General features: G+C 42.5%; 2 protein-coding genes across 4 annotated transcripts; both read left to right on the forward strand.

The window, feature by feature from the left end:
• The first annotated feature begins 33 nt into the window (after nt 1-33).
• bub1bb (BUB1 mitotic checkpoint serine/threonine kinase Bb) lies at nt 34-4304 on the forward strand. The gene is made up of 9 exons (XM_010738261.3): nt 34-157; nt 960-1116; nt 1209-1268; nt 1355-1499; nt 1604-1800; nt 1889-2052; nt 2178-2371; nt 2455-2555; nt 3333-4304. The coding sequence occupies exons 2-9, from the start codon at nt 974-976 to the stop codon at nt 3613-3615; spliced, it is 1287 nt and encodes a 428-aa protein (XP_010736563.2). The 5' UTR covers nt 34-157; nt 960-973; the 3' UTR covers nt 3616-4304.
• A 116-nt stretch (nt 4305-4420) lies between these two features.
• Nucleotides 4421-25383, forward strand: pak6 (p21 (RAC1) activated kinase 6). Of its 3 annotated transcripts, XM_027274815.1 has the most exons (10): nt 4421-4899; nt 8186-8556; nt 17440-17687; nt 19089-19748; nt 20248-20781; nt 21809-21942; nt 23001-23127; nt 23215-23340; nt 23480-23614; nt 23874-24041. In XM_027274815.1, exons 3-10 carry the CDS (start codon nt 17484-17486, stop codon nt 24039-24041), a joined length of 2088 nt encoding a protein of 695 aa, XP_027130616.1. In that variant the 5' UTR covers nt 4421-4899; nt 8186-8556; nt 17440-17483. The 3 variants fall into 3 exon arrangements, with proteins under 3 accessions (XP_027130616.1, XP_010736579.2, XP_019130693.1); XM_010738277.3 differs by lacking the exon at nt 4421-4899 and having other exon boundaries at nt 8021-8556; nt 23874-25383; XM_019275148.2 differs by lacking the exons at nt 4421-4899; nt 8186-8556 and adding an exon at nt 13104-13592.
• Nucleotides 25384-25431: the final 48 nt, after the last annotated feature.

Below are 25431 nucleotides of genomic sequence, written 5' to 3' on the forward strand. Positions count from 1 at the left end.
CCTGTTTCCGCCTCCAGCCAATCAGCTCTCTCCAAATTGTCTCGCGGTCCTTGTTCAAAATAACAAAACTGACTCGCCGACCAACGTCTCTCGTTCTACAACGTTTGTAGCTGTGTAATAATCCGAAAAAAAGAGACAAAGGGCAGGCTCGGAAGCGGTATGAAAACTCACAGTTTTGTCTATTATGTGCTTTATTTATTTTTTTTGTTTAAGTTGTAAAGTCTAATGTTACGAATTACGACCAAATCGAGCTGAAGCTAACGTTAGCTCCCCTCGTTAACGTTAGAAAGACTCACTAACGTTAGTGACTCAGCACGCGGCTGTTCTTATTAATTTAAATATTACAAATTATACTCACACACGTGTCGCTATGTTGTGTTATTACACTAACAGACAGCAGTATACAGTCAGACACGTAACACGGTTCTCGTGGCTTGGTGTTGGGACACTTTAATCTCTAAGTCATGATTTATAATTATCATAATAATGAGTGTAATAAACTATATTTGCATGTCAGACAGCAAAGTGCATTAGGTATGTGATAGTTTACGTCTATATTTAAACATAGACTAAGGTGATGAAATCTAACAGTGATGTTATTATCAATTAATCTTCATATTTATATTATAATATATATGTATTAGATCATTGATTAGTTGTTCATGCTATGAAATATAAGAAAAAGTTTTTAAAAAGCCAAAAGTGATGTTTTCAAGTGTCTTATTTTGGCGCAGTCCAATCCAAAGATATGTTTTAGAAGCTGGAGCCATGAAATGTTTGGCATGTTTCCTTGATAAGTGGCTTAAAAGATTATTCCATTACCAAAATTGGAAGTCAGAGAGAAATAGGCCCTGACTTAATTTATATCCAGGGAATTGATCATCAGTGTAGATGAGAATAAGTACAAGAAAATATATATTTGGAGTAACATTTTGGTGTGTTTGTTTGTTGGTGTGTAGGTTTAGTTTCCACGATGGCAGAAGGAGGAGATGTTGAATGGGAGCTAAGCAAAGAAAACATCCAGCCACTGCGGCGGGGCCGTGCCATATCAGCTTTACAGGAGGCGCTCAGTCAACAACAGGACGGAGTCATCTCTGCTATCAACCAGCAGAGACAGTACGGATGATTCTTAAAACATTAAACCTGAAATTGTGTGAGGCCAGCTTCTTTTTTTCACAGCATGATTTTGTGACTTTTTGTTTCACCAGGGCCTTTGAGTCTGAACTGCGAATGTATGACGGAGATGATCCACTTGACGTTTGGGATCGGTAAGTCAAATATGATATTATGTAAACTATAAAGTGTTAATAAGGTTTAATTTTTAATCCTCACATGGTTTTGTCTTTTTTCACAGGTATATTAAGTGGACAGAGCAAACCTTCCCCCAGGGTGGGAAAGAGAGCAACCTCAACACACTGTTGGAGCGAGTCGTGACCAAATTCACAGAGGAAAAGAAATATCACAATGACCCTCGCTATGTTGAACTCTGGATCAAATTTGTACGTGTAATACTCTCCTAAAACCTCTTGACTGTTTTTGTTACTCTGACAAACTAACGCAGCAGTAATGACTTTTGCTGTACATGTGTATTGTGTGTCATTAGGCAGAGAGCTGCCCGGAGCCCTTGGACCTTTTTAGGTACATGCAAGCACAGGGAATAGGATTGACACAGGCATCCTTCTACATCGCGTGGTCTGAGGAACATGAGAATCAGGGCAACTCCCGGAAAGCAGACCTGGTCTACCAGGAGGGATTCAAGAAGTGTGCCCAGCCGCATGATAAGCTCCAGCAGTTTCATAAGTACGGATTCATCCAGAGAAGTTAGAGATATCTTTCGAAAGTGATCAAACATTGGTCTAATCACAATTTTCTGTGTTGTTATCTGTAGGGCTTTGCAGGCACGTGTGTCCCGACAGGTGATGATGAACGTGGAGGAGGACGACAGTGATGATGAGCCTAAACAACCTGAGAGAGTTTCTCTAGCCGACCTCAAACACAGAGGGAAGAAAAAGGCCATCGCCCCAGTTAACCGAACTGGGCCTGCAATCAGAAGTAAGCACGTGAATATCTGCTGTGAGATTTTATGCTAATATTAGCACAGTGACACATTATAATATCAGTGTTATCATTTTTAAAAAAGGTGTCTAATTTTGATGTTTGATGGGTTTTTTTAACAGATATTTCAAGAGGCCTGCAGTCGCACGGCGCCCCTGTTCTCCGCAATGCGTCCAACAGTCAGCTGGTGATCTTTGATGAGAACAAGTCTCAAAATGCTGGCCCTTCTGAGCCTAAGCTGGAGTCATGGATGGCCCCTCCCACTTCCAGGGCAAAAGAGAACGAGCAGGGGCCTGAAAGATGGTGTGATGTCAAGGTACAGGACAAGCACGTGCTGTTTACATCGATTTAAAGATGTGTCAAACTCTGTGATATTAATTTAATGTGTATGTGCCATAGATGCCTCAGAAGTCCAAATTCGGACATACTGTTATGCCCCCACCGCCTCCCAAACCCACCTTCCAACCATTTGTTGAGGAGTCAGACCAGCCTCCAACAATGTGAGTAACCTTTATCTGAACTTTGAATTCATTGCTTTTATTTGCTGAACATTTAATCTTCATCACACATTCAGGTTTATGACAATAAGATGTGACACATTCCTGAAATCGATGCATGCACTGAAACTAATTAATCCTGTTATTGACCTCAATTGTGGTGATGCTTTTCTTTGTTGCTTATTATAAGAGAAATAAAAGTCACATTTTTCTAGGAAGATGATCAGACAAAACGATCTGTATCACAGTTTGTGTTGTGCTCATTGACAGATTGATTTTAGACAGACTGGACAGACATTTGGAGGTGGTTTGAAATACAATGCCAGTTGGATATCTACAGATGTGTCTCGGTCCGGGCACCCCGGTGTTTTGAGTTTGCGACACATAATAACAATGTCAAATCCAGAGTGATGGAAGAGCATCAGAGCAGAATGATGCTGCTACCAGCAGAGCAGTCTGAGGACAACACAGAGAACAACAGTCTGTGAACAGCTGCTGAGATAAATTGTCTGCTGGCACTTTGGGGAGGGAGGCCTCTGTACAGACAAAGCTGCTTCCACGTTGGAAAGCTGTGTCACCAGTGTACGTTGTTACCACAGCAACCCATGCAGATAGGTTGGCATGTCTCGACATACAAATCTGATCTGATTCTGTCTTAAACATGTGATTTGAGAAATAAATCAGATTTGCATGCGGTCTGAACAAAGCCTCAGGTTTCCCTTTGGGCTGTATGGTTAAAATTGTATTGATTTGCTTTGTCACCTACCTCAACCCTCTTAGGACTCCATGTAAGATCAACCCGGCAGTGAACACAGTTTTATCATCACGTAAGCCCCGCAAAGAGGAAACTCCACTAAAGAGACTCCAGGAGCACCATCAGCAACAGAAGGAAGCAGAATCAGGAAAACCACAGGAGCAGAGCATGTACTGTAAAGAGCTGCTGCTCAGCGGTGCCACCGAGTTCTGCTTTGAGGAGCTGCGTGCTGAACGCTACTTCAAAAAGATGGCACAGGAATCTCAGGAGGTCAAAAGTCATCCGGCTAGTGCCAGTGCCTCAAACTGATGCATCTAAGAAGACTAACTGACTTTTAAAAAAAATGATTTTTACCTTCATTTAAACACGATTTTATCTGCAAGTATCATGTCGTAACTGTTATGTATGGTTTGTTATCTTGCCGTAGTTTTGTTTAAAGAGATCCAGTTACTCACAAAGGTGAAAAGACAAAAAGGTTGAAGTTTTTTAGAAACCGTCTAAACTGGAGACAGTATTTCACTCATGTTGAATCATTAAAATATGGTGGGCGGATTAAATATACGCAATTGAATCCTGTACAAAATACCACAATTTCACAATAGCATGGAATAAATGTCTACACAGTTTCAACAAACAATATAAACAACATGAGTTTCACAGTAGTATTTGAAGTGCTACTGTATTGTGTGAATGTATGTGTCCACTCCTTGTTAATACTAAAACACATTTGTCTACCACTGCTCAAGTCTCCTGCAGAAATACTTCTCACACTTGTTCCTAATTTTTTACATTTTTCTTAACATCGTTCTTTAGAACATTTTCTAATGTGCGTCTTGCTCAGTATTTCTTGAGCAGATACTTCAGTACAATTCCAACACAGACTAAAGTGGGCTTCAGTGAGGTGATTCATTTGGGATTTATGTCCCAGACTGACTAAAATGTCCCTTCTAGGCTATGTCTCATTGATGTCCAATAAACTTGTGAAATGTCTGGCTGGAGATTGTGGTAATGCACTGTCAGCAGGGGGCATGTGGGGTAAAGCATGGATTTTATTCCTGGTAGTGGTATTTGGATTACTAATGGGTGGCTAGAACAATTTAATGTCGACTGTAATGCAGTTTAGTTTTGCAGTGTGCATGAGTAAAAACAGAAACATGAATGCCATAAGTATTGCTTCTTATTCATTAATTTAACTCCCTCACTGATGACTGTCACTGTGCTTAAATCACACATTCAGCTGACCCAAATGTTAATCATGGTCCAGGAGAGGTTAACCCAGAAGCCCGCTGACTAAAGTGGTGGGAGTAAACCTAATCTACTGTGATGATGGGATGTACTTCAAACACAGGCAGCTCGCCGGGCAGGACTTTGATGAATGGCTGGAAGATAGGTGGTGGTTGGCTCATTAGCAAGTAAAATTCAGCCTTTGCAGCGGTGGGCAGCACAAGCCTCGAGTATCCCCAAGAGGTCACTATCCCGATGTGCTATGAAACAAGAGTGTCGCTGCTTTTTACATGCGCACGGAGCGCTGGAGGAACAGACTTTAATCCCGTATTGGAAATATGACACTGGCAGCCAAGATCCTCTCCACTGGTGAGTTCCCAAACTGTCTACTTTAAAATTTTTTGGCTTAGCGCTGAGAGCAGCTGAAATTCAGTGATAAATGATAGGCAACGTGATGCACTCCCATCATAATAAGCCAGCATAACCACATCATAATGCTTCCTCTATGGCTCACTGTTTGGAAAGAATTATTAAATGCTCATCCATGAAAGCAAGCAGCCAGTGACTGCGATAGCACCTCAGACAGGAAATCCATAGCTTTCTCTGATTCTGCAGCGGACAGATGGTACAAGCAGGCTACCTTTCTTTAATGCGCTTTGGACAGGCCCTCAGAGAAGAGCTTTTGTCCTGCACTGTTACTCTTAAAAGAGACAAAAACACTCAGGCTGTGTGTGTGTGCCATGTTTTACAGTCAGATCTCTTAACCTACTTTATACGGTTTGTATTTACATGCACCAGTTCACAGAAAGTTCTTTGCACAGGTCTCCAGAGTATCTCACTTAGAAGTCAGATAGAAGATATTTTCCAGAGACTAGCCTTCAAAAGTGCAGCAGCACATCTTATATATAATATGTTAGGGTGGGAAAAAGTAGCTCACTTAGTCATGATGGAAATAACTTTACTCAAAGTAAAATTGTGACTTCCCATCCCATGAACATCCCATAATTATGGCTCACTATCCCATCATTATGGCTTACTATTTCAGAATTTTGACTCAATATTTTGTAATTATGCCTTACTACTGCTTATTTTTGACTTATTTCTTTAATAATTTTGCCAAACTGACCTAATAAATCAAAATTCTATCAAAATATTCACATACTATCTCATCATTTTGAGTTACTATCCCCTCATTTTGTCATTTTGAATTACTGCACCATGTTTTTGACCTACTGTCTCGTGATTTCAAGTATATATATAATATATCAAAACATTGACTTACTATCCTGTCACCACATCATACATTTGACTTAGTAAGTCAGATCTTTTGACTTACTACCTCATAATTTTGCATAATCTTTATGACATTTTTATGTTTTCTGGGCAGAAATGAGGTTCCATATATAAAACTCTTAGTGAGCAAGCAGGAGGATGACACAGACTTTGTCTTGATGTCTACTGTAGATGCCTCACTCCTACAGAATTAAAATGGATTTATAGGTCATCTGGAAATGTCAATGGGTTTTGACAAGAAATTATATTCGTTATAGCTGTATAGCCTGAACCCTGATAACCCCTGGTGTAATCCTTACAGATTCATCCTAAACAATAGAATGAATTGAAATGCTAACAATTAAGGCAGTGTCACGTATATGGTCCCCAGGCTTTCATTGTAATGACACAGTGGTTTAAGACTCCTCTTGTCACTGTAAAGCCCTTTTTTACATTACAAGCTATTTTAGCACTCTTTATCCAAATGGGGGGTCAGCAGCGTTTCAGGAGATGTTTCAGCAAAATCATTAAGTCTGACTAAGCTGTCAAATGCATATGAATAAACCCCTTTAGTCCCTGGTGAGATAACAGAAATCTTAGTTTCCATTATAGTGTCTCTCCATAGTGACAATAAAATAAAATAAAATAAATCCTGTTAAGACACAGACAATAAACAACGTCTATACAGTGCACATGCAGAACAAATAAAATTAATTGTAAAAATAATAAAGTGAAAAATGAACAAAAATATGAACAAATATATATTTACACATTTTATCTTGTATTAATTTAACTCGCACACTAATATTATACCATATAAATTAAATGCTGCCTAAATAAATGAAAAAGCAGAAAAGTCCAATTTTCTTGTGCCTACAAATTAAACGTTACTTGCTTAATCAATAATACAGTATTCAGAAACTTCTTTAGCAAAGTTAACCACTGTATTAAAGAATATAGATTTGCTGTATTTATTTGTTCAGTTCAGTTTGTTCAAGTTCAGTAAACCGTGTCATGAAAATAGATGGAAGTGATTCATTAATTGACCTTCTGACCCTTCCAGTTTCCTTTGGTCGAGCAGAGACACACGCGTGGGGTACGTAAACGGCTCAGCAGATGGTCTGAGGAAACATTTTTTGAGATAAACACCACTTTTTGCATATAAAGACACATTTTATTGCTGTTCGCTGCTCTGAATCCAAAGAAAATCGTGAACATAAGTCATGCGAGGCAGTAAAATATAGCCAAGCCAATAAATATCTGTGACAATAATGCTGACAAGTAAGAGTGAAAGAGAGGGAGGGGTCATGTCTGCTATACCCCCAACTGCCAAATCTGTTATTGTTATGCAGATTGCTTCAGTGGAGCCTTATTCACTTGAGCTTATTTGATGTGTTAGGAGGAACATCATTATTTAAGCTTGTTATGGGGCCTTTTTATGCCTCTGTCATATCAAAACGCCATGTATTACATGTATGCCCCAAATCTGGCTCACTCTGCCAGCAATTTCTGCACGACTTGACCCTAATACATTTTCCTGCTTTGTGTCTGGTCTTAGCGGCTGTATGAATTATTCAGGAAATGATTGTGGTGAAAAGAGAGAGGAATGTTTCAGTCAAATAATGAGGATGCTAGACTAGGGCAGTGTTATAACTTCAGTTTCTTGTGCTGATTTTTGGGTCACAATGGATTCCCAAAAAAAAAAAGAGGAGATTGTGAGAATGAGGATTGCACCCTTCACAGAAATAGCTCCACAATGTACCCCCCCCCCCCCCCCCTTCCTCATCTTTACCACACACAGATACAACAACCCCTCCCGCCATCTGCCATCCCTGACCCTGTCATTCCATGGATAATGCATTTGACTGAACAGCAGCACACTGGGTGAACGCGGCACCCTCGTGTTCTCATGTCACCCACATTGCGTGTAAAGGAGATAGAGGGAGAGATGGAGGGCGGGGTGGATGAAAGGTATCCCAGGTGATGAGGTATAGTCAAGCCTCTCCTCTCCTTACAGTCACTGGAAACCAGCCTAAAAACACACACACACACACACACACACACACACACACACAAACAGACACATGCTCACAACACACACGCGCTGCTATCAATTCTTTTGCAGCCCAATGAGGGAGTGGGAGGAGGCGGAGAAAGGAAGTGATAAAGAGAGAGAGAAGAGAGAGAGAAGAGAGAGAGAGAGAGAGAGGGAATAGGAGGTGGGAGGGAGTGTATGAGAGAGAGAGACAGCGAGCCAGAGAAGGAGAGGGAGAGGGGGGGGATGGAAGGAGCTGTATGGGGCCGTGATATTCTCTCCTCCTGTATGCTGCCTTTCCTCTTCATGGCTTTGTCCCTTCTTTGTACGGTCACCCTGTGTCCCCAGGAGCAGGCACCGCTACACGGACCAGCACTCAGCCACAGAGCCGGGGATGAATCAGCCCCAACAAAGAACCTTTGAGATGGCAGTGTGTGCTTCTGCCTGGAGGGAGGAACGCATCAGGCTTTCCCAGGCAAGCGGCAGCCTGCAGTGTGTGCTCGCTTGAGAGCCAGCCCTCCTCGTCGTTGTGTGTACGAGAGAGAGAGAGAGAGAGGGAGAGAGAGGGAGCGTGTATGTCCGTGTGTGAGTGCATGTGTGTGTGAATGTGAGTGAGCGGTGTATAATAGTGTATGTAAGTGTGTGTGTGTGTGTGTGCGCACTCCTGGCTTCCAATCCTTCCTGGAGGAGAGAGGCTCTCCTCTTCACTAGACGGCAAGGTAAGGGGGATGACTGATTTTTTTCCCCCCTCTTCTAGCAATGATTTATCCCTCCAGAGCCCCCATTTCCTCTCCGTACGGCCAGGAGAGTGGGGTAAGCTGGGGGTTTGGGGGGGAGGCTTAACGTCATTGATAAAGAGCAGGCTAGCGTATGCCGTCGGTAGGCATCAGCCGTGGTGGAGGGAAGAAGAAGGAGGTGTTGGAGAGGCTGTGAGTAGAATGCAGTGGAGCCAGGTGCTGGTGTGATGGAGAAAGGGAGGAAAAGGGAAGACAGAGAGGGTTGCTGGATGTATTCAGTGATGGACTGCATCTCAAAAGGGGAGCCTTCACCTTCTGCTCACCCCTCCTCCTCCAAAAATCCCCCCACATACTCTCTCTCTGCATGTCTCTGCCGCTTCTGTCCTCAACCTCTGTGTCAAGGAAAAAGGATCCCTAAAATGTTGTCTTTCTCAAGATGGATCACACTTACATACAAGGCCGTGCCATTACCGTGGGCACTGTGGAGAGAAGCTTCCTGCTTTTAACCATTGTGTGTATTCAAGTGTGTGTCTGCGTGTAGGCTGTAGGAGTTCTCAGGTGATCTTTCTGGTCCTACCAGTGTATGAGGATTCAATCTGCTGCTGTGTGTACACACTTCAGCAGATGGATGCTGTGGGAAAACAAAGCACAGGAGAGGAGACTAGCATGTGACATATTTTTGTTCCGTCCAATCTGTAGATGTAATCAATAGAAAACCTGTTGTACGAGGGTTGTTGCATTAGCGTACACGATGATGTTTGAATTGTTCTCTATTTGACTCTGAATTTTAAATATTAAACAAGTATTCTGCCCTCTATTGTTGAAAACAGCTTCATAAAGTCTGTCTGTCAGACGCTAAATCCCCAGGGAGAATCAATTTAAGGCTAAGGTGTTTTAAAGAAGTCTATAGATTTTAGTTTTAGTCCACTGCTTTGGCATTGCCATTGCACTCATCCTTATTGACAGAATCATAACATTCATGCACTTCCCTTAGGAGTTGTGACTGCACCCAGTGTTATGCATACATTTACTGTAACTACAGTATCTACACAGAGGACTTTGACTTATTTCATAAGTCTGCTGATGATCTAACTGAGGTCCTGCAATTCTTAAACTACCATGTGTTTGTGTCTCAAGTTACTCATTGATATTCAAGGAGGAGGAGGGAAAGGGTAGAGGAGGTGACAGAGAAGGTCTCTTTGGTGCATGCACACACACACAGCTGGACATCTGCTTCACTGAGGATGATGTGTACTCTCCGGTATCTTCTGAAGTCGTTCGTTTTTTTTTTTGTTTTTTTGTTTTTTGGAGGCCGTCTCATGTCGCCCATCTTGCTTTCACGCTCTTACAGGCTCACAGTGCAACACAAAGTGGCAGCACAGACTCTCTTGTACATGTACTGGGGACACTGACAGGACAGGAAGTGATAGGGACCTCTCACAAAAACGCACAAAAGATAGCACGCAGGTCTAGGAAGCAGATCACTGACAAGTGCCCTGCTGTGTTTGTGATTGTTTTTTGGGGGGGAATGCTCATGTTAATGTCAGCCGAAAGGAGGGAGAGGACAGTGTGCATTACCAGCTTAGTGTCGCCACCGGCCATGAGATGCCAAGCACTAAGGATTAAAACAGACTCTGAGTCCAAATTAGGACAGCATGCCACGATTCCTCTCTCTGGGCTAGAACAGCACCCATGCTGGGTGACAGAGGAGGGCAGCAGAGTCAGTGCAGATTGATACCATTAAGGTAACTCAAGTTAAAAATGGTTGGTGCTTTGTCCCTGGAAGAGACACGCTGAGGCCTGGGCTAAAAAAATATAAATCAAAGCTTTCATAAGCACATGCGTGTACAGTAAAGCTTGTACTGAGGCCGGGCGCATCAATAAATTAGACCCAAGAGAGAAGAGTTGGGCTCGTATCATTGGTCTGCGCTGATCATACGTCTCTATCAGCACAGCGTCAAATTGTTCAGAGCACTTGTGAGAGCCAAGAGGATCTTTAATTAAACAGAGTGTTGGTCAGTGCTGCATTTTCCTACTCTCCTGACTCGAGCCCTTAGTATACATATTGTTACACTGCATGGATGAGCATACTTCCTGAGTTAAGAGTGTGTTTTCCTAGTGATGTGTCAGCATCAATAGAACAACCCATAAAAGCCCCAGGACACTAGAAGTGTTGCTTTTACAATGTCATTATGTTAAGGTGTTTGGAGTAGACAGAGACTATGGCTTTTACTGCGCATTTATGTCCACACTCCTCGCCGCAGGACAGAACAAAGTAGTTTTCTTGTCCGTTTCCTCATCCGGAAGAATCAGTGCCAATATGTCAGTTGACAGAATGATGTATGCGCACTGTTGATGCAACTGTCCTCAAATCCCCTTTGCTGTGGTTTGTTTACTGCAAAGAAAAGCTGCCCAAGATAATGGAGAAAAGAGGTTACATGCTCAGACAGGAGAGGGCTGCCATCCACAGCACCGTGCCACTAAATTAGACAAAAAAAACATGAATTTTCCAGGACACTTAAATCTACGTCCGTCTATTCCACATTTCGACGCTCTTGCTTTCTTCCCTTTCATCTTCTCCATCTCTTCGCTGTCACTACATCTGAGTGTCCAGACTCTCCTTCCCTCCCTCACTCCCCCCTGGTCTCGACCTCTCATTTTTTGTTTCCTCCTGTCAATATTAACACAGGACTGATGTGCACTCCTGCGCACATGTCTGCCCTTGAAGAACTGACAGCCCATATTGTTGGACTTCCAAATCCTGAGGCCTTTTCTTACTCATTCAGCGCACGAGAAAATGACAGACTTTGATTTTTTTATTTTTTTTTTTACTTTCTCAGAGTCGCAGTAATTTCCAACTTGCACTACTTCATACAAGAGGTTTAAGTGAAAGACTACACATGACGCATCCCTGCGAGCTATGTGACATTTTGAAATACCCCAAGAAACGTCACTATCAATGAAGTCTCTGTGTGAATATGGGTCATCTTTAATGTCATATTTTACAAACTGAAATGTAAATGCAGAATATGGATATAATCATTCGACTGTGACATTTTATCATAATTTGCACACTCCAGGCACCTTTACCTTCTTTGGAACTTCACTTTTCATAAACTATAAACTAGTCCATTCACTTCACATGCCCTTGGGTATGCTCTACATTGTGTCCTCACCCCTGAGTAGAGCTTTTATTAGAGATACAAATACAGAGAGGGCTGAGAAAGTTGCTTGACCACTTTAGAAATAATTGGCACACATCTTCACCTGTACTTTTCTCTCAGCTCTTGAACTTCCTGTGATTCTGAATAGCTTCTTCGGTTTCATGCTTATCCTGCATTTTCATTGAATTACGTTACAAGATTAAGTGTCTAACAGCCCTGTGAGGTTATCACCTGTTATCAGGGCAATGTTTAATAAAAGGCAATAGTTTTAATCATTATAATTTAAAAGACATTTAACCTATAAACAACACTACAAACAACACTAAAAACATAGAGCTATGCCAGCAGTTCTGTGAGGCTCTACTTAGGCGCAGTGGTGCTTTGAGCTAAATGATTATGTCAGCATGCTAAGATGCTCACAATGACAATGCTAACATGCTGATACTAAGCAGGTATTATGTTTATTATGATCGCCATTTTCGTTCAGCACGCTAGTATTCTAACATTTGCTAATTAGCAGAAAACACAAAGTTCTGGAGGTCATAAATTCAGGATTAATTGGACGAAAAGTCAGGGGATTCATCCAAATTATTATGAGAGGGGATAAAGTGGATTTGTGTAGCAAATTTCAAGGAAATCTTTTCAACAATTGTCAGTAAGGAGGAGAACCTCATGTGAATCTCGTGCTGCTGCTAGAGGAAATATCAGGGGATCACCAAAAATCAGCGTGATTCATACTCCATGATTGTCTCACGTAGTTGTTGAGATATTTTAGACTGGCCAACCAACTAGCTGTAGCCACATTTGCACACTGGGCCGACTTTACAGAGACAGTAGATGTGTGCCACTTTTATTCCAAGTGCTTTGTCACACATGATTTGTCAGACCACTAGCATGAAATATGCATGGCAGCAATGTGTCATTCCATGTCATTGAATGCATCGTGGTCTCGTAGTCTCCTATTGACAATCCTTCTGTGTCTGCACAGAGGTGACTTATAAATCATAAACACTGCTATTGTTCTGTCCGGTCACGTCCAGCATGTATGTACCTTTTTCATGTCCTCAGATGGCGTGTGTGTGCGCATGCGCACGTGTGTGTGTTTTTACAAAACACAAGGAAAAGATGACCAACCAAGACCCCCCCCTCCCTCACCACCACATCACCAGTGAAGCAGTCTCATTACACTCAAAGGGCAGAACGGTCATCATAATGAAGCTGATAGAAGAGCAATCTCTAAGCCCCCCACACTGCACTGCAGAGTCCAGAAACAGCAGTTAAGTCCTTGATGCTATCTATGCCACTATGAAATATACGTCGCTCCCGTTAATTCAGTGTAGCTGGATTATGCCTCTATATACATTGACAAACACAAAAAGAGGATTACCTCAACTCCCATCGTCTCCCACCCTCACCTCACTATTTGACATGAATCCTGTACAAAATAAACATGCGTCTGGTGCTAGAGAGGGGGAGGTGGATGGGTGGGGGGGGGGACATGATGTGTCCTAAAATTAGATCAGTGAAGGACTGAACACCATACTAATCCTGCGAGCACAGTCACCTGCACACTCGCTATATGCATGCATGCCAACAAAAAAGAAATCAGGACAAATAGGGGGAAAAAAAAAATCATTCAACAGAGCTTGGAGCACTAACATCGAGCAAATCCAATATCTCTCTCTCTTATCTCTCAATCCCCTCCCACTCATCCACAACTCCTGCTCGGGGTGATGAACATGAGAGGAATGCGAGCATGCCCTCTTCTTCTTCTGACATGTTGTCTGTGGGAAACATATGGATCACCTGGTTGCGTTTCTGCATGGCATAAGAGGCCCTGAGCCGCTCTGCCAGGTGAAGAAGCTCTATTCATTTGTGATTGGACCTTCATTTGAGCCTTTTGCTGTGATTAAGTGGTGATTCTGCAGAGAAAATGGGATCTATTTGCATGTTTTACACAATTTGCATGCTCCATCATTCTTCTTTTGAAGGTTTGTGTTGAGTCAGACTTCACAAGCAGACTTGCCACAAACTGCTTTATGCTCGTGTGATTTTCGGTGAGTGGGATTTTATTTCTCAGTGTTGTGATTTGTGGATTTTCAGGTCATGCAGCATTTGGATCTATTTAAATTTTTTTTGCTTCTGAACACAATTGTAGAAATGGAAATATCTAATGTAGCACAATTTCCGAGTGACCTCATCCTCTTTGGCTCTTCATATCCCTGACAGCAGCTGGCTTAGTTTTGCCTCAGCACTTTGATAGATTCAAGACAAGCCGCTGAGGCAGAGGGTCAAGTCCCTGCAGTTTATATGGGATGTGACCAGAAAGCGTGATTATGCACTATGCAAGTTCAGCTCTATGCATACGTAATATATGACAGACTTAGAAATCAATAGCATATTGTTATCAAGACAGTCATAAGCTTGATGGAGTCAGAGAGGTCAATATAAGGCCAGTTGCATGTGATTAAAGCTTGTAAATCAATAATTGCATCAACTTTTCAATTCATTTTGCCCGGGCATGAATTAACAGAGTGTATGTGTGTGTGTTTTTACTTGCCTCTGATATTACAGTGGTTAGTTTGTATTTCCAGAGTCTTCAAAGGCGAACAGAATGAATAATGAATACTGGGAAATGTTCTGCTCTCTGTTGCTTTGAACTGATGAATCTTGATAAAGTACCACACAAAGCGGCCATCCTATTTGTGCTCGTACCACCCCATTATTGCTGGCAGTGGAGGACTGTAGCAGTTTGCATTTGACTCATGAGTAAATATTGATTGATCTGTTTGTAAAAGGATACATGAGCGCTGTGTGTAAATATTTGTTCAGGCGATGCCAACATCTGCACATTGAACAGCCATCTAAGCAGATAGTCTCTTAGTCAGTGGGGAAAGAAAAACATAACAGAGATCACAATCTCTTCTGTTTTGTAGCTTGTTTTCTCAGGCATTCGTTACCCAAAAACCGACCACAATTGGTGGTTAAAAGCCTCTCTGTGTCTGAGGGGAGGAAACTGGGTGCCTGTCTCTCTAATACATCCAGGTCTGACTGTAATCTTGGCCCCAACTCTTCTTTTCCCACCCCCTGAGAGCCCTCACACCATAATGTCCCTGTCGGAGAGAATTAAAGTCCTTCCCAGCACCACATTGTGTACATAGGAAGAGCACAGAGTGATGCGCTTATGCAACACTTAGCATATTAGCCTTGTGATTGAATTACCCTTGGAGGGCAACATGCTCCCCCTCCTCTCTCTGTGTCTCATCCTTACTACCCCACCTCCCTGTTATGAGGCAGGTTTAGCTGATGTGACCAGTGGGCCTGACCTCCTTCTAACCTCTGGTGATGCGGCGAGTAAGCGGTAGAGTGGTAGTCACAGATACAGCTCATAACAGGCGTCGCCAATGCCGGTTAGAGCCGTGCTGGTCTGAGGACTGAGGTAGAGAGAGTAGAGGCTGCTAGCTCGATCGCCCGCTGAGCTGCAGACGACTGCAAAACTCATTTACTCAACTCCCACTATTTCACAGTGCATGATGGGGGATTTTATCTGATATTCTAGGGGCATCTTGTAGGCCTCACATACACCACCTTTAAGTTTTACATCCTGCAAAAACAGTCAAGATGAAGTGTATATAATCATGCTAGTGTAATAATAAATATTAGAATATTAGAATCATTAATAATTAGCTAGACATGTCTGACAACAGGTAGCTAAAAAGTTATTACATTAAACTATTACACACTTATGAAAGCATATGAAATGTGTGTCTATTGTTTTCTCCTTTTCACATTAAAAACTGTATTTTGGTGTTCAAACCTTGTTACATTTTTCTGCCTTTGCCACACACACACCGCAGCTCTCTCTTTTTTGTCTTTGGTTGAGCACTATTTCAACGATTGCGCTGGATAAAAGAGTAGGGCATTAAAGTTTTTACAATTCTTCCTCTTGTGCGGTGTCCCGATCTGTCCCAGTTTGTGTGGGATTGTCCAGGTTTGTCTGGTATTGTCCCGGTTTCAAGCTGGGTGTCCCAGGTCAAACGTAATGCTTGCTTATTTGTGAAGAACCCAGAAGAACAAAAATGCTGCATGTATGGCAACAATGGTGTTTAAAGGTGCTCAGTGGGTGTGTAAGCACTTCGTGAAATAAAAACACGTTTGGTACAATGCATAAGCACATGCATGTGTGCATGTGTGAATGTGCAGTACCCTTAAGCATCCTGGTTTGTGGTTTTGGAAATATGGTCACCATATCCTCTGGGGACTATGAATGAATGTTTCAAATTTCATGACAATCCTTCTTGTAGTTGTCAACACATTTCACTAAAAACAAAAATGGCAACCTCATGATGACACTAGAGGAAAAGTCAAATGTGAATGAATGTATCGACAGTCTTTTTTTTTTTTGCCAATCCATTGATCTCTTCCACATAAAAAGGGAAAACTTTAACCCCCTGGTAGCATTAGCAGAAAAGCCAGAGTGATCCTCTTGTGACCTTGTACATCTGTACCAAATTTCATGGTTGAATGGTTGTCAAGATATTTGAGTTTGGATCGAGTGGTGAACCAACAGACCGACATTTCTAGCCCCTAGCACTACTAAAAAGCAAAACTTTACTCCCAGCCATAGCCACAGTTATACAGTGGGTGACATTACAGTGACATTAGATGTGTAGATGTGTTCTCCAACATTCCCTGTATTCCAACCACTTTGTTGTGTATGATGTACCAGACCACTAACATAAAATATGCAGCAAAATGTAGCAGCAACATGTTATTCCATGTTGTTGCAGCTCATTACATCACTTGTCATCTTCTCTCAAGTCCTGTCGTGGAACGACTAACCACCGCTGTCATCCCTGCAGCTACGCTGCTAGCATGACTAGCCAGAAAGTCCTTCATACTGTGAGCTATACGGTACAACAGTAATAATACTAATCATAAGACTTAAATTTGAGTGATTATCTCCCAGTGCAGCTGTGCAGCTGGGGAAATGAGATGTATGAAATATAATTATTTCCCTACACTTGAATGGAAAATAAAGCTTAATATACAGTTAACCCGAGTTAGTTGCTTGCCAAACATGGGACCATCCATCCAAGGATTAAGTGGTTACCCTGTACAATCAATGGCACACAAGCTACTAATTAGGACGGGATATGTGAGGGTTATAAATGGTTTATGAAGGACAGCCTGCCATAGTATGTTTAGGTTTGTATAAATGTGTGTGTGCATGAGTGTGTGTTTGTGTCTGTGCGTTGTACTCCTTGTCCTATGAATGCACGGAAAGCCTGTTGGCACTGGCCAGCACGGCCACATGCTCATCAGTGAAATGGCACAGGGAATGAATAAGCCTTAATTGACCAGCTATCCTTCATTACACGTGCTTACAGTCATTCTCAGAGTCACAAGCATGTAGCCGCCAGTATGGCAGCATGGGACCTACACATCCCAGACGTGGAGCAGCTTTTAGATTAGACATTTGAATACTTTCTCCCACGTGGAAGGATCATCAGTTGTCGGATTTTATTTGAATACAGCTGGTCAAAGAATAGATAGCAAAGGAAAGTGTCAGTGGCAACATCTTTTAGATGACTGCGGAAGATTTGCTTATATTCAAATGTTAAGATTACAGTTACATGAACATGTGCTGTATGTAATGTTAAGTGCAGTTTATTAAAGGCCGAATACGTTTTTTCTACAGGGACATTTTGAAGTTGGCAAGCTGTCACCCTCGTGGACCTGAGGATGTTTCGCAAGAAGAAAAAGAAGAGGCCTGAGATATCAGCGCCCAAGAATTTTGAACACCGTGTTCACACCTCATTTGACGCCAAACACGGTTGCTTTGTGGGCCTGCCAACCCAATGGCAAAGCCTGATAGAGAACCTGCGCAGGCCCAAACCCATGGTCGACCCTTCCAGGATCACAGAGGTGGAGCTCAGGCCAAAGAAGGTACACCATGCCTTCCATTCAACTCTTTATTGATCCACTGTCCTTACTTAGCACTAATCACGCTAAAAGTTTAATCTCAGAGATACTGATGCATAAACATATGCTGCTAGTTTTATTGATGCAGAAAAGTCTGACGGTGCCGCAGAGAGATCCTGCTGTCTCAGAAAATGCCATAATCCTCTGATGACAACGTAGAAAGAAGGCGCACTCCGCTCCCCATCTTTTTGCTTTCTTATCTATCGTGGGGCTTGGCTAATGACCCTGCTGTGTACACTGACTGTACAATGTTGAATACTCAGAGGGGCCACAAGATTTATTACTCCATGCAGGCAATTAATAACAGTCCATGGTGCCTTCCCACAGATGTCAAGCAGAAGGGATAAAAAATGCAGGTACAGCAGAGGAAATGCTAGTGAGTGATAAAGGCTGCAAATCTAAGGATTTCTACGCTTCACGGAGCATAGTGTCGATGCTGTTTGTGACCCTCCCAAAAAAAAGAAGAAACAGAGAAAACACCAACATTTCCTTAATGCCCTGACGTTATCAGTGCTGCTCGATACAAGAACCACTAGTCAGCATTTAGGTCAGGTTTATGGTCTTAATAGCGTCATCAAGATGAGTGTGGTGTTTCCCACAATGCAGTAAACAAAACATACGCATGAAAATGCAATACATTTCAGATGATTGCTCAGACGTTGACAGGAAAAGAGGAAACTGTGATGTGATATCTGAAATGATGCCAAAATTCAAACTATTATTATATAGCATCGACTAAAATAGGATATCTCACCAAGGCCATTATCACCTGTCTTTCTCTCTCCTCTGCAAGAGGTGCTGTTGTAGGTGAAATGTCATCTGACCTCTACCCCCTGTGCAGATGTAATAGCACCGAACCAGAGAAACAGGAGAGGCTGTTGACTGGCTGTGAACTGAACATGACTCTATCCTGAGAGTGACTAATGAGTCACCATGCTCTCTCTCTTACAGTTGCAACACTAACACTATTCTGGCAAGAGATCTTAAGTTTGATCACTTTATGTCAGGGCAAGTTTAGGATCTTTGCCTTTGCGTGCCTGCTAACTATGCATACCATGTAAAAGGTCATATAAACTGTTATCTATAATATCTAACTTTTGCAACATATGGCAGAAGAGTTGTAGAGGAGCTGTCTAAGCAGTTTGTCTCTTGAAACATTTGCTTGGTATATTTGTCAGTGTATTGTCAGAATAAGCTACTGGGGAAATGATATAAGTCACTGTTTTTGACAAAGATGTCCTTTACAGATTCGCAAATCTAAATTTAACTTGCCTCTGAGCAATGATTACTTCACCCTCATTATTTCTTTCACTCTTCTATGCATGTACAGTATGATAAAGATGAACGCCTCTCCTCTTTCTTCAGACCATTGTGCGTGGGAGTATGATCGGTCACGGAGACTACATCGTGGCCATGATCAATGATATGAGCCGTCTGTCTGTGACCAGCTCCAACTCTTTGAGGAAGAGCAGCCCCTCAGCAAGGAAGAGGGCCCAGTCTCTCGGAAGGCTGGGGGAAGTGAACGAGGGAGACACTTATCAGTATGAAGGCCTGACCCAGGATGACGAAGACGATGAGGACGGTCAAGACCAGTGGAGGGACAAGGCCAGGAACATCCACAGTGAAACCAACACACCCTACTTGGGCATGAAGAAAAGCATCACTCTGCAGCCCAACGGGATCTTACCAAAGGCTAAGTCCACCTATGAAGTCGGTGTAAGCTCCCTGGAGGGACCCTCGCAACCGGCTCATCCTCAGAACATCCCAGTGCTAAGTCACGGAGCTTATATGAGTGGTGAGGTGGGCAGCCCTCAGGAGAGAGTGATATGGAAGAGAGATTTCCAGCTACCCAGGGGAATGCCACCAAGTCAGAGACCTATAGCTTGTTTTTACAGCCCAGCAATGACTATACAGCAGCCCCATGGAGATCAAGCGACAGTCACCACAGAGCTGCGGCCTAACCTACCAATGTACATGCACCCTCAGAATAGCCCTGGGAGGCCGTTCTCATCTTATGACCTGCAAGTAAGTCTGACATCACTGATATTCACACAATATATGCATATTTCTTCTAATGCTATGCACATCATATTATTAGTACTCTGCATGTTTTTGCCTGACTTCTGAATCCATTTTGTCAAGAAATTATAGGGGATCCTTTTCCTGCTTAGGTAGTGGAAACTTTAATCAGGCAGCATACTGATTGGCTTCATACTAAAAGTGATTAAAGTGGGGTTTGAGTATTTTATTTAATTTTGGTATTAAAATATGAAATGTGGATTTAAAGTGCCAGTGGGGTTGTAAAAGTTGAGAAATTGTGTGTTTGGCAAGATCTCAGCAAAACACTTGGGGCCACATAGCAACATCTTTACATCGGTCATATCAGGTGAAATGGATGCAGAGCGAGAGTGAACAATGTGATTTACATTCACTTTTAATGCAGGTCTTGAACCCGCGGCAGACTGCCAACTCTCTTCTAGCTCTCTCTCTTAAAGTTCCTCACCCTTTTTCTCTTATCGTGCAGGCAGAGTCGGCAGTGAGGTACCACTCCAGCTTCCTGCCCACTGTAAACAGCAGTCCTCTTGTGGGCGGCATCAGACCTCAGCGGTCCGTCCGCTCCTCAGCAAGCTACACGCTGGGTTTGTCTCCTAACATGGGACTGAGGCCCAACGGACCTGACCCATTCCTCAGACACTCTGGATGCCCAAATCCTCCCTACCCCCGGCAAGACAGCCCTTCCCAACCTCGACCCTCTCCTACTGGCTCACTTGCCACCAGTCCTCCAGGCACCTGCTCCCCTGCCTTCCGACCCCCACAACATCCTTCACCCAGACCACCACCAGACCCTCCCAAGGTGACCCATGAACAGTTCAAGGCGGCCCTGCAGATGGTGGTAGACAAGGGCGATCCACGTTCTTACCTGGAGAACTTTGTGAAGATTGGGGAGGGCTCGACAGGGGTGGTGTGTATTGCTACAGAGAAGCACAGTGGCAGACAGGTGGCAGTGAAGATGATGGACTTGCGGCGGCAGCAGAGGAGAGAGCTGCTCTTTAATGAGGTACAAATCACCAACACACAAGACATTCAAGGTTATAGAAAAAAAGAGGATTCAAGCTTGCTGTTCTTTGCAGTCTGGCATATAGGATAATTCTGTTTTATTTCAACCAGGCATATTTCCCATAAATATGTGGCTCTGTGGGTTATGCTAACTTTGCACTCACCACTTTTGTTCTAAAGATTTAGACTGCGCATTGTTTATCAGGACAAGCTGCCTTCTACAGCTTTCCAGATAAATGTGATTTCAACATAAATCATTTTAACTGTTTGTCTCAGAGTTTGACTGTGAATGAGATTTTTTGTTTACACATGTAACCAAAAACCTGCATCCAGCGACAAATATGCTGGCTGGATAGGTGAGTCAGCAAGTTGTTCCGGATGTAGATCCCTCATCAAAATGGATGTTCTAGCTACTTTTTTTTGTTTACTTTTGCTCGGTCAGATTACTATTAAATTGTAGTAGCAGTTATTAGGAAGTTTTGCATGAGCCCTTGTCCTGAATCTGTACAACGGAGGTGGTGAGTTCAAAATTAGCACGGCCCATAGAGTCATAAGAGCCATATTTATGGGAAATGTGCCAGGTTTAAATGACCAGGAACTTTCCTTGAATACTTACTTAAGGGAACATCTTTAATTTCGCACAAGAAGTTCAGTTTGCTCATCATTGGAAATACAACTCAGCCTATAAAAACTGATCTATAATGTCTTCTGTGGCTCCGGAGGGTTATTTTGGCTTCAGCTTGGAGACACTGAAAGACATGGGTTTTTGCCAGGCAGCATCTCTAATGAAAGACACTATTGAGTTGAGTAGTTAGAGCCTGATCCATACTAAAGAAGAAGTCAGGATATCTTGGCTTCTGCAGCGCCAATTTTGACCATTTGTTTTTGAAACTGTCTCTCACAATTTATGGAAATTGCTTCACTAAATTACTTAAGTACCCCTTTAAAATTAGAGAACCACACTGTGGCCACATTATTGGTTATGTGTCTAAACATCTTGGTTCTAACGTGAATGTTTTGTGCCGCAGGTGGTCATCATGAGGGACTATCAGCACAGGAATGTGGTGGAGATGTTCAAGTCAGCTCTGGTGGAGGAGGAGCTGTGGGTTATCATGGAGTATTTGCAGGGTGGAGCACTGACCAACATTGTGTCTGAAACCAGGTATGAGCACTGCCAAGAAATTATCTTAGCTGAATTGTTGTATTCACTTTAGTTATGATATCATCTTTAATAACTAAATCAACCACAAGGTGGCAGTGTGGTATTGACTGGTGAGTGATCAGCGTTGATCCTAGCAGCATAAAGGCTGACAAAGACTGCCATTCAGCCTCCTGTCTTCACTCCAAGCCAGCTGCTTTTCTCTTCGGAAAAGTAATAATTCAATCACATAATCAAATATGTGCATGTTTAGATGCCATGTGGAAGGTCAACTTTGGATGGAAATTTGATTTCCTGATGTTGTCACATTGTTCAATAGTGCATAAATGAAAAATAAGGAAAACATATCGACCAGGAGGGGGAAGTTGACTTTTGTCTTGGTGTATTTGCTCTGAGCTGTCAATGTATTTTATATTATTAGCAGATGGTTGGCTCAATCTCGGTTGGATGACCTCAAGGTTAAATCTCTTGACACAAAAAGGATGAAACAATTTCTCTCAAGCCAGATGACATAAAATGAGCCAACTGTCACCACCACTGTTCGTCAAACTAAAAGATAATCAGTATATTGTCAGAACAATCAAGAATAAGAGTCCTCTGCTACTTCTATATTAATGCAGGAAGTCTCCTCTTGGATATAAATATGTCATTTAAATATGACGAGAATCATGTGTTGGAGAATACAACACTCTGTTAGGAAATTGTTACCTTGTGTTACTTGTGTTGTTTTCAGTGGGCTACTGACCTTGCTTACTGTGAAAATGGATATTTGTCACCTGGTGCTTATGTCTTTATGTTGCACTTGTAAAATATCAAAGCCACATTGACGCTGTAGAGGAATGAAACATGTTTTGTGGGTCATTTCGCTGTGTGGGAGTTGTTGTTTTGAACCCTGCACTCTTTATCGTTGGCTTTAATGTGTGGTGAATCATGAACATCAACTTTCTCAGCTGTTGATTTGTCGCAACTCGTAATGGAAAAGTGTGAAATGTTAATGAAAAATCTGTTTCAGTATGTGTGTGTAAACTTGTGTGTGTGTGTGTGTGTGTGTTATCCTGCAGACTGAGTGAAGAGCAGATTGCCACAGTGTGTGAAGCTGTTCTGCAAGCCCTGGCCTATCTCCATTCACAGGGAGTCATCCACAGAGACATCAAGAGTGACTCTATACTACTCACATTAGACGGACGGGTATGATATCTTTCATTCTTTCTTTCTTGCTTGCTATCTCTCTTTCTCACTATCTTTATAGTACATTTTTTTCTCTTTTCCTCACAGGTCAAGCTTTCAGACTTTGGCTTCTGCGCCCAGATCAGTAAGGACATCCCTAAGAGGAAGTCTCTAGTGGGGACACCCTATTGGATGGCTCCTGAGGTCATCTCCAAATCACCATATGGCACTGAGGTGAGGAGGCACACATTCAAATGGATTCACGCTGAAGAAAACAGTGTTGATCACTGTCATGTAGCGTAAATGCCAACAGTGACAATCTGTGCCATGAAATCTGTTACATAATTTTGACGTTTGTGTGATGGTGCACCAGGTGGATGTTTGGTCTATGGGTATCATGGTGGTAGAGATGGTGGACGGAGAGCCCCCGTACTTCAGTGAAACCCCTGTAGCAGCGATGAAGAGGCTGAGGGATGAGCCGGCTCCTACTGTACGAAATGTTAGCCAGGTATGAGGACAGACAGACGTATTCTTTCTATGAAGGTGTACCTTGTGAACAAGGTAACCACCAAACCTCTAAAGTGACCCTGGTGTCGCCCCGCAACAAAAAGCATGAAACACTGTACTAATCACATAACAATACAGTCATATTACACATTAAATTAAACAGGAGAAACTACAAGCACATATCATACCAGATATCATATAAGGATCAGAAAAATGCTGCAAGGATTTAATGAAGTTAAAATATATGTACTCTGGTCCAGGTCTCCCCAGTTTTAAAAGACTTCCTGGACCGTATGCTGACTCGGGACCCCCTAGAGCGGGCCAGCGCCACTGACCTGCTAGAGCACCCCTTCCTGCTGCAGAGTGGCTCACCTCAGTGCCTGGTCCCACTGGTGGAGCAGTACCGCAAACGCATGTCCCGTTGCTGACCCTCTGGGGCTCCCGCTCCCCACCACCCACCTTCAGTCTGACCTGTCCAGGCCGCAGACGAGGACCAGCACCGGGTTCCCACTCCTCTAGCACCCAAGCCAACGGGCGATCAGCTGCAGAGAAGCAGACCCAGACAGCGTGTTGCTGCCAGAGTGATGGTAGCAGGACGGGAAGTTTGGTTGACAGACACCGCATGGTCTCGGGCATGAAGAGAAGCACTTTAGGAGTGAGATAAAGGCAGCATGCAGTTCTTCACCTCTCAACTCGGTTCAGTCCGATTATTGATTGGCTTCCTGTAACATTCAGTGGGATTCAACACAACACAACATGGTGCTGATAGCAAAAATCAATATTCCATCTAACTCTATGTAATGAACACATGCTACTCTAAAGATCCTTTATAGTGTTCATAGTGGGCATTATTGGTAGCCATGTAAAGCTGGTGTTAGGCAAACCACAGTAGCTCATTGTGACATTATTAAGGAAAGTTAAAGTTACCTCTGCATACTCACACTCCCTGTTGTGGACAACAACCCGGTCAGTACACTTACACACTGACAGTAGACTCTTTGCATGGCCAAATGGAGGCACACCTGGCCTGATGTGAATGCTTGAATATGTACCAAACTGGGATGTGAAAGACAATTCTCCTTTATTAGCATAATAAATGGGTAGATAAAAGCCCAGCTGCTACTATTGGGCTATTGGAAAATCACCAGTACCATATTCCTCTTTTTCATATTTATTCTTTATTTCCAAAAGGTGTTGTGGGTTGTTTGTATGATGTGAAGTTGCAAATAAGGTTTCATTATTAAGTATGGACTTGAAACATAAGCAGATGAATTAATAATGTAAATAAAAATGCTGAGTATTAGGTATACCTTATACCTGCTGATCTACTGTAGTAAATTATATGAGACGAATTTAAAATTTTACTTTTCTTTACTGAAAATGTGAGTGTATAGTTGTATGTATGTGTGCATGTGTGTTTGAGCACATGGGCACATGGATGTGTGTGAGGTGACATCTCAGTGTTTGCTTCTGATACAACCCTCTTTGTATTGTGACAGACTTTTTAAAAAACCACTAAGATGTGTGTGTTGCTCCTCAACAAGATGTGTATGACTGTATTTGCATTTGTTTGCCTAGATAAAGCACACAGGCCTGGCATGTGATGCTGCAGGACGTCCACCTGCTGAGAAACACTTTGCACATAGTCTTTGTATTCTGACACGGATACATGTTGACATGTTTCATGTATTTCTATCTCTGTGTGGATCATTCACGAAAAAGAGAATTACACATTTTAATTTTGTATAAATCAATAAATGATGCATATTGAATCGGAATTTATTTCATCCTCATTCATGTACGTACACAATGCATGAA

The sequence above is a fragment of the Larimichthys crocea genome, chromosome XXIV (assembly GCF_000972845.2).
Source record: "Larimichthys crocea isolate SSNF chromosome XXIV, L_crocea_2.0, whole genome shotgun sequence".
NCBI classification, from domain to species: Eukaryota; Metazoa; Chordata; class Actinopteri; family Sciaenidae; genus Larimichthys; species Larimichthys crocea.